Source organism: Bidens hawaiensis, unplaced genomic scaffold (assembly GCF_021521415.1).
Source record: "Bidens hawaiensis isolate Kalapana, Puna unplaced genomic scaffold, B.hawaiensis_p1.1 tig00087507_1, whole genome shotgun sequence".
NCBI lineage: Eukaryota > Viridiplantae > Streptophyta > Magnoliopsida > Asterales > Asteraceae > Bidens > Bidens hawaiensis.
Window position 1 is genome coordinate 1,595 of NW_027504288.1, and position 9,949 is coordinate 11,543.

The following is a 9,949-nucleotide window of genomic DNA, read 5'->3' on the forward strand; positions in this document are numbered from 1 at the left end:
CTGGGCGACTCTATTTTTTTTATTATAACACTTAACCTTATTTGTGGGATGTCAATCTAGAAAGTGTCAGTCTGGGAAACTGGGTATGACCTTAAACCTTACTAGCATTAATGGTGATAATTTACATACCTATGATGGAGGTTGATGTTTACTTTATAGTTTGCTTGAGGGCAGGCAAAAGATAAGTGTGGGGATGTGATGGTCGGGTATTTTGTATATATATTAGTTTATTAATTATGTAGTTTTATTGAGTATACTATTAGAACTTTGGTACTTCATACGTGCTTTTGTATTTCAGGTCATTGATCGTTAAAGATGCTAAATTGGAGACTTTTACGAGCATGGAATGATATCTCGGGAAGACCATAGCATGATTTCATGTCTTGGGAAGTGTTACAAGGATACGGGAAGAGTATGGATGAGAAATCATAAGCCGATACTAAAACTGAACAAGATGGGTTGGCAAAATGCGACCAAGAAGTAAAACGGGCATATCCTGGGCTAAAAAATGAGTTACGGGAGCCATATATATGAATTTTGGGTTTCTCGATGAGAGGAATCTGAATATGAGGTTTTCTTAGGTCGCGATACGCGATGAGATGGTCATATAGCCATCGCGTATCGCGATGAACATAAAAAACGGAGAAAAACGGATTTTGACCTATATCTTCTATTTTACGAACCATAATCAGTTTGGACGACTTCCAACAGCTATTTGGCGATTTTGGGTGAATTCCAGGGCTACCAATCATCTCTTAATCAATCCTAATGGCCTTCCTCATCATAATTGAAGATCTATCGATGACGATACTCGGCCAATCTCATAGAATCTCACCCGGGAATGTATAGTTTGTAATTATTTCAGTTTTCTCATGTGACTAAGAACAATTTTGTATAATTTTTTATGGTTGATATATGATTATTGATGTTTGGTATTTCTGTGTATTCAGTCGGTTTAGGTTTACGTGGTCTGAACGATTTGTTACTAGTTGCTATAATAATTGATCATATGACTGTTTGATTAGATTGAATACGATAAAACATATAATTGCTCTTAACTGAGTCACACTGGCAGGGACTGTTTGATAACCAGTGCCGTGTGTAAAGCGATTGTTGATGTCTAAGGTTTTGTCTGATTGATCAGTCTGTAGTTAACCGTTAATAATTAATCTGTTAGGTTGCATGAGATCACTGTAGATTGCTTACTTGAATTCCCAGGTGTGATTTGCTTTTGTTAATTGATTGAAACTTGTTTATTTGTTTGTTTGCTTAATCTCTAAATTCAACTTAATTGCTTGTGTGATCAGCACTAAATCTGTTACTTCATAATATTAAATCTTGCTTACACGATTTGCATTGACCACATACTCCTGGTGGATACGATACCTTACTTACTCTATCTATATAGTTTAATTAGGTTTTGAATGACTCAAACGACGGTCATCAGTCGCCCCCAACCTAATACATAGATCTGCCCCTGTGTGCATGCCGTTTTTGTCTGATGTGGATGGGGCGTCTTCCCATTACGGATGCCCTATCACTTTTCAAAGTCAAAACACAAACACAAATACTTGTTCTTCTCATAAGTCTGAGTTTTATCGATGCATCTAAGAAATTATTCAATCGAACATTCTCCGCTCTAGATGTAGGAATAGCAACATGGGCTAAAAGATTTGTCCATGTCAAAGAATTTACACCGAGAGTCCTGATAAATAATGATTGAGACGAGATTCTGCATATTAAAACCACGAAACGCACGGTTTCTATTCACAGTTATTTTCTGATTTGAATTTGAAAGTGTTTTAGGACCCCTCAGATTATCCTAACGTTACAAAGTATGAATCCCCAACATTAACCAGTTTAACTTTAGTTAAACAAACGCGTTTAAGACTCAATTCCTTTGAAGATAACAAAATCCGCTTGTTGTGGCTAGGATCCGTTAGAACAAGGCCGATTACAGCAATGGCCGTCTGCATCTTCTCATATTACAATATAATTGTTGGCTTTTGATCTCTTGTATCTTGAAACTATCGAAACATTTATTTGTTTTAATAATAAACTGACACTATAAATTGAACTCAGGATCATGTCACAGGTAAATTAACTATCACTTAATACACCACTAGCTAGAAAGTAGAAACCATGGCTTCTATGTTTGTGAAATTGGTTGCAACACTTTCACTTTGCCTCATGCTTGTCATATTGGCAGAAAGTAGATCCACCCACATTGGTAAGTCATCTAAATTCCCGGTTAATCGGTATCGTAAACTATTGAAACCGACTGAACAGCTCAATTCAAAGCTTGGTTTCAACTTTATACTGTTCGGATCTTGAAACCGACCAGTTAATCCGAGCCAACCATATTAAACTACACGTATACTTTTAGTTTCAAGTTTTAAATATATATTTACGTATATGTCTAATCTTGACGAAACCATCTAATCAGCTTAAAAACAGAAAAATATAGAATAAAATTAAACGCTACAAACCGTCAAACGGTTTGGTTTGCAAACCAAGTCACCCCAACAATAGTTACTAGTTTGGCTCGAAATCATATCAAACCCGGACTACAAAATCCCTTCGTTTAAAGCCTTTTGGTGATTCGGTTTACACAACTCTGAAACATTAAGACATTGTCTTCTTTTATATGAACAGGTTTTCAGAAGCCAGATTCGGTCGTTACATGTAACCAAGTTATTGGTGCGCAGACAGGAGATGACTGCACCACCATTAGCACATCATTTAAGTTGGGTTTGGAGTCGTTTTTGGCGATCAACCCTAACATCAATTGTGCTTCAATCTTCGTGGGTCAATGGATTTGTGTTGATGGAACTGTGACCAACTGATGACGACCAGAGAATTAAACCAAGTGTTTTTATCTGAATCAATAATGAGCTAGATGAACTCCAATCAGCTCGGGTTTATGTTGTAATTTCATATTTACAAGTTGTACTCGTTAGTTTATGTTTTTTGGTATTAAAAGTAATGTTTGAAAATATTCCGCTCGTTCTACCTGTTCCTGTTTTGACATGTTCCTGAACTTGAAATATAACACGAATCGACTCAACTCACGAAAGCTTTTTACATTGTAAACATGTTTTAACAATTTGTCTTGTTTCAGACTTTTTGTTCACAAAGTGATTCTCTTACACATGAAATGATACAAGTCGAATTTAAAAAAAGATTAGTTGTACAGTTGACCAACCTTTTCGTGTTATTACACCGAGTCTACACCTTCAACTTGTTGCCGGGCCAGGTATCTCTCTCTTCTTTCCTTCTACAAGAAACAAGAAAAATGCAAAGGGGAACATTACAATTTAGAGGTGTAAATCGTTGACTTCTTGTTGAACCAAAACACAACGCATGTATATAAAAGCTAAAAATTATACTTATAATATACAAATAAGTATAACTGATAATTTATAAACCACAAAATTCATAATTTATATATACTAAAATTGAAGTTATTAGAGTTTATATACTAAAGTTTGGGGATTTGATTTTAGACGAGCCAAACGAGACTTTTAATTACAAAATGCCATATAGCTTTTAAGCGTGTGTGTGGGAGAGCGCGCGCGCGCGTGCATATAAATTTGAGCTTTAACTGAAACGAGCCAACAAAAGAGCCACGATGTGAGCTAATCTCGGCTAGTTTACAGACCGATCAGCTCGTTCACGAACCGAGCCAGGTCGACGTGTTTACAAACTGGCTGATTTCGAGCGAGCTTTTTTCGAGCGGATTGTAAGCTTTTCGAGCAGCGCTAATTGTTGTTAACCAAAACACGACCCATATATATTTATTCTTCTCAAAAAAATTTATTCTAACCTAGACAAACTTAAAAATCGTGTATAAACACGAACCATTAAACCCATTTATCTGAACGAATCAAACGGGCTGACTGGTTGTAAACTGGTTATTATCAAGCTGTAAACGTGTTAAATGGGTTGTATTAAATGGGTTAAACCGATTGTTGGCCGACTTGTTTAATTAAAAGGGTTAAACATGTCACCGAACACAACCCCTTTCATTTAACGCGCTAGATTTGACAATCAAAAAGTTCATATTAACGAAAGCTCACCCATTCGTCTATAACAAGACCTTCACCAACAACTTTGGTCCCAATTTCCTCTGGAGGCTTCTTGCGGGATTCAAGAGCAGCCTCAGCCTCGGCCAACCGCAGCTTCAGTTTTTCCAGGGCCTAAAGTATTTATTTATTTATTTTCAATTTATGTAACGATAAATGTATTTTACTTATACAAAAGAATGCATAATAATAAAACTTACAGGACTGGGATGTTCAACATCTAGAAAAACAACTTGCAATATCTGTTCCACCGCCACTTGGTCTTTCTGCTCATCAAACTGAGTCCACAAGAAATATTCAATTAAAAACAACACAAAAATACGATAAAATATTCAGACAATATTATAAATTGAGAAAGAATTATAACTCACCAGCTCAGGTACATAATCCATCATCCCTTTGACTTTCAGGCTCATGATTTTGAATTTCACTTTCCGTTTAAGCTCCACTGGTCTTTCATTGTTTTCTGGAGGCTCCACAAACTTAAAAACTATCAAAACAAAAGATTAAACTCATAAGCATTTTTTTGTATTTATAACTTTACAAAAACATGTAAACGAATGTTATTACCAGTGGCAATAATGGTCTCGCCGGGAGCAAGAATAGCACCAGGTGGACGCATGAAGCAGCTTTTTGGCGCAGTTGTTTGAAACTTCAGCAAAAAAGAAAAAAACATTTATTAAATGGAGGAATTAATTCTACAGATGGATTTAAGTTCTAAAAAATAGTACAAAGTAAAACTTGGACATTATACTTGTAAAACTACATACAATAATATAGAAAACTATTACAGCGGGTTTTAATAAGTTTATAATCATACCTTGAAAGCTACATGAGACTTGCTGGTGTTCTTGATCTTAATAGCACTTTGGACTTGCTTACCAGGTTCGTCTAGAAAATTTAAAGATAAAAAAATGAATACATTTTTTAAACATATAGCATATGCACATAAAAGCAAGAAAGAGCAATATGCTCCAAAAATAAAAGAAACATATTTACAATCTTTAGGCTATTGATAAAGCTTGTTTCTAATATTAAAACAAATCAAAGTGACATGAATATTTTTGAGTTTCTAGCATTGTCAATAATGTTTAGTTGTTAAATATAAAGATGTTAACCTTTTAAATAACTATTACTTGTTTGAAGTTTATTACTGATATGAAAAGAAAGCCAAACATAAATAGAACTCACTGTCACAAGGACCATATGCATCTATAGATAAAGATGTATTTAACTCTTTTCTTGTTTATAAGTCAATTACTAGAAGCTTTAAAAAATAATACTTGCATAGAGCATTCTAACCAATATTGCAAATTTGCTCATGGGCCCTAATAGAAGCTATTTTTCCCAGTTCTCCCCCACACTTGTAACTGCTAATAGGTCACAGGTAAGATCAGTTAGAGGAGTAGCATAATCTGCTGTTACGGCTTACGTGCTTTCAAAGCATGATGACCCTCATTCAATTAGGACAAAGCTTTAATAAATCAAGGGATTGCAGCTTCCATGTTAGGCACATGTTTATTATGTTGCTTTACTTATGAAATTAAGGATAAGGTACTTTTTCCATCCCAAGACATACAAAAACACAAAATCACGTTCTAATATTCTATGGGCTCATGACACGTAAAAACACATAAAAGCATTATCATTTCAATCTGATATGTTAAACTAATTCTTTTTTAAACAAAATCAATCCTGTTGACCAAAGTGGCAAAGTCAATACCATGAATATTTTGCAATCACTCTAATATAGAAAAATAGGTAATTTAACTGGAAAGATTCCCGGTGAAAGAAAATTTTGGCAATTATCATGTGAAGGAAGGTTTAACAAAATGGTACAATACATATTGTTGACCAAACACCAAAGTCAATACCACGAATATTTTGTAATCATTATAATAGAGACAAATTGTTAATTTAACTGGAAAGATTCTCAGTGAAGGAAAAGTTGTGCATTTTTCATGTGAATAAAGGTTTAACATAATGGTACAATACATATTGTCCCTGGTTTCACTCTTGTCCTGTTTGTCTCTACACTCCTTTCCCTATTTCTCTGGGTTGACTTTAGTTTTATAGATTCTGATGTTCTTTAATGTAATTTCCTTACAATAAAGTCACAGCATCTTTAATTCCTAGACTATAACTAAAATCTATAAGTCATATTCCATATTAACTAGTTAAAGTTGATGCTTGGCTGAGTTTAGATGCCCTGTTAATAAACATGGTAAAAGACAAAATTCTTATAGCTATGAGTGTTTCTATAAAAAAAAATTTGAACCTATCTCCAAACACCAATAAACTTGGTGAGGACGTAACTTTAATCATCAATTTGATTATTTCTAACATCTCCCTTGAATAATAACATACTCATCCACCACTCCTAATCAACACAATGGCTAATTATGTCTTCTAACTTCAAATAGGGGTATGCATAAAGTGATAAAACCGAAAAAACTGACATGAAACCAAAAAAAAAACGAGAAAACCAAAACAAAAAACGATGGTATTTTTTGTGTAAAACCGAACCATGCATGTAACAAAAACCGAACCGAATGTACAAGATTTTCATTTTCTTTTTTCACTTATAAAGTAATTTATAACGATTTAATAAATACGTAACCACCCTTCAAAAATCAATTAGTTATTAATTAAAAAAATAATAATTTTTGCTCAAATTTCTTTTTTCAGCCCAAACTTTTCAAGCTAAAATAACCGAACCCAAACCGAAAAAAAACGTGACATCAACTAACTTTCTAATCTAACATTCGCCTCATCAATAATAACTTCTTTCGTCCGAACCACTTGGCAATACAAGTACTCCAATTTCCAAATCTACCAAAATAAAAAACCATAACCTAATCACACCCACCAGAATAAGCAAAACACTTCACCTACCTCCAAACAAGTATCAGCACATTTATAACCAACCAAACCTACCTACCTACCTGTTCCTAATCACATTCATACTTTCTACAAAAACAAACAACTTAGTATCACCAAATTAGTGACAAATACTCTCAAAACAATCATAAACTCGAAACCTAATGCGGCTCGATTTCATTCCTTTCAAATCACAACACCTAAACATAACCGTCAAATAAACTAATAATCATGCACCTCGATTATTATTTTCTTTTTGAAAAAAAAAACACGTATTTTTAATGCTTAAACCCAATTACTCGATTCATTTATTTAAAAAAATTAAATTAAAATAAAATTGAACAACCCAATAAAAAGAATTAATTAACTAGAGAAAGTTTGAAATAGATCTCAAGAATTATGAAAGGTGAATAATATTCTTACAAGGGAAATAGAGTTTATTCCGTGGATCAAGCCTTAGACGACGTCGTGTAGGAAGCAGAGATCTGGCGACTGATGATACGGAGGTGGTGGAGCTGTGGTGGTTGTTACTATTAGTAGTTGTACGACTGGTGTATCCTTCAATTTGATAGGAAGAAGAAGATGAGGAAGTGGTATTGGTATTGGTATTGGTATTGGTATTGGTATTGGTATTGGAGCTCTGGAACGGTAGCTTGAATAACCCCCAAACCTTGAGTGTCTATCGTCAACCATGGCCATATCTCCGGTCAATTAGATTATTATTACACAACCCAAGCGTCTTCTTTCTCTGTCTTGGATATATTAATAACACCTCTCTCTCTTGAAATGTGTTTTCTTTTACTTTCACATGGATTTTTATTTTGATTTTGTACTCTATACTTTTATGTTGTTGGTAAAGTTGGAACCTTGAATTTTTTAATTTGGTTACAATTTGACTTTGGGTTAACAGATTAGGTGAGGGATGAAACTTAAAAGACTAAACACCATGTTTAGTGGAGGTCTATAAAACGGATGGATTTTTGACACATCATGGGATTTTTATTTTAAGAGTATAGTGGTTTGTAGCATAATATTGTCTTATTACATCATATATATATATATATGTGTGTGTGTGTCACACATATAATGAGATAATAATGTTTCCAAACAAACTCGCGACGACAAATCTAGCCCCCCCCCCCCCTAATCGACCCGCATATCGTCGAGGGGCAGTGTTGTAGCCAAAAGTAGCCCAAAAGACCCACCAAAGTCATCCACTGCATATAGCCTAAGGAATATTATTATTGAGTTTATTAAAAAAAGTGTGTGTTATTTAGTGAAAGTATAAGTGGTGTGATTCTTATTATTAATGAGTTGGACGTTAGATGAGACAAACTCCCACGGATGGCACCAATGAAGACACAATAAGTTTAATCTTACTAGACGTAACCTAATATCTCGCCCAAGGATGGATTAATATCTAAACAGACCTTCGATAGGTTCAGCTTAATATTTTGCGACGATATTATTACGAATGGTTATGATTTCCAAAGGTGATGACATGCAAAACAAAACACCGTGAGCTCGTTACGAGAAAGGGAATCAGTATGGTAAGTGGTGAATATGTATGCTAGGAATAAAGAGAGTGGAAATCCTTTTACCATTGAACCTCATTCTGTATTTATAGCCAGAGGGAGGGAGAAGGGTTTGACCGGCCGTCCCACTCAATGGAACCTTCTATTCTCATCGCTGAGCAATATATTCAATCCTGATTGGTTGGACAGTCTGGCATATTATATTCTTTCATTTAGGGCAGGTACCACGTTGGCCTATCCTTGTTGGTCCATGTTGCTTTCGTACCTTTGCCAGGATTACTGACTAGCGGTTCTCTGCCCCGTGTTTGCCCATGATGAGTCTTCCGCTTATGCTTATTATCTCACATGGTTACATGTATTTCCTTCGCGGCGGATCTGTGCCTTCCCGCGGAGAATACGCTTTCCGCGGGGGTTCCTTTTGCCTTGTAGTCTTATTGTTTGTATGGTGTGTCTGATACCTTACCTTCACAAATAGAAATGTAGTTAATGAAGTATTTATCTAACATATTGGCTTGATATTTAAGTGTTGACTTACTCAACATTTCATTCACCTTTTCAATCTCTCATTTTTTGAATCTTAAAATCTACTCCATAAATGAACTTTAGAAAGAGAGACTCGATGATACCAAAAAAATTTGAAGATTGCATAGTTTGTATCGAGTTTGAAAGTAGAGGATAAAAAATAAAACTATTTTGTTTTGCTCAGTGCAAAACTTGAGTGACTTCATGTTCAATGTTTCATCTCGTTCTTGATTAAATATTTCATTTAGTTTTTGAGGTTTAGGTATTGTTAATGGTACCTAACTAGCGAAAAATGGTTATTCAACCAAAAAGTGACATATATTAACTTTAATGTACGATATAAGATTTTTCTAAGGCGCTTTAAGAGTTTGATTCTAACGAATAACAGGTTCTATGGACCTATGTGTGATTTTTATTAACATAAGGTGTCTAATATTGCTTATGATTTGTAAATTAACTAAACTACCTTATCAAATTGTGAAAGTGACCACTAGATGTATTTGGCAGCCATCGCAAGTTATGCGGGTGATCAGAGGGTTTTGTCATATGCCTTTCCTCTTGAGGTCCAAGATTCGAAACCAACAAGTGTATGTCATTAAAAGGGAGAGGGCATCACTTTTCAAGAATCGAACTTGAGTAAGGGGAGGTTAGTAAGTTTTTATGATCGCTTGTGAGAGAAACTATTGCCACTAAGCTAAGTCATTAAAAAAAGGTGTGTTTGACGAATTGTTATTGTTTTTTGAAAGCCCGTAAACAATTAACAAAGTGTTTTTAGCTAAAACGGTCTTAAATTAGCAAATGAGGCCCGCTCAAATAAATTAGTGAATAGGTTTTGAGTTGGTTATAAAAATAGCGATGGGACAAAACTTTTAATGAAATTTTGAATTTTATACCTGGATGTTTGTATTTAAGTGAGTTAGGAGAGAT

At 34.6% G+C, this 9,949-nt stretch overlaps 1 protein-coding gene and 1 long non-coding RNA gene across 2 annotated transcripts; one reads left to right on the top strand and one right to left on the bottom strand.

Annotated features, from left to right (window-relative positions):
- Positions 1-2,070: 2,070 nt before the first annotated feature.
- Positions 2,071-2,793, top strand: LOC143607834 (uncharacterized). The gene is made up of 2 exons (XR_013149067.1): positions 2,071-2,230; positions 2,656-2,793. It is a non-coding gene; the product is annotated as an uncharacterized LOC143607834 (long non-coding RNA).
- Positions 2,794-3,038: 245 nt separating this feature from the next.
- LOC143607833 (vesicle-associated protein 4-2-like) lies at positions 3,039-7,476 on the bottom strand. The gene is made up of 7 exons (XM_077083127.1): positions 7,389-7,476; positions 4,906-4,976; positions 4,656-4,737; positions 4,457-4,575; positions 4,286-4,363; positions 4,080-4,199; positions 3,039-3,277 (listed from the first exon to the last, which is right to left on the bottom strand). The coding sequence occupies exons 3-7, from the start codon at positions 4,705-4,707 to the stop codon at positions 3,218-3,220; spliced, it is 429 nt and encodes a 142-aa protein (XP_076939242.1). The 5' UTR covers positions 4,708-4,737; positions 4,906-4,976; positions 7,389-7,476; the 3' UTR covers positions 3,039-3,217.
- Between the last annotated feature and the right edge of the window lie 2,473 nt (positions 7,477-9,949).

What these genes read in the sequence shown, in the direction of transcription:
- LOC143607833 (XM_077083127.1), bottom strand. Translation starts at nt 4,707, where the DNA reads ATGCGTCCACCTGGTGCTATTCTTGCTCCCGGCGAGACCATTATTGCC. An exon ending in CGAGACCATTATTGCCACTG is followed by an intron (nt 4,576 to 4,655) that starts GTAATAACATTC and finishes TTGTTTTGATAG; the next exon opens with TTTTTAAGTTTGTGGAGCCT. An exon ending in TGGATTATGTACCTGAGCTG is followed by an intron (nt 4,364 to 4,456) that starts GTGAGTTATAAT and finishes TTGTGGACTCAG; the next exon opens with TTTGATGAGCAGAAAGACCA.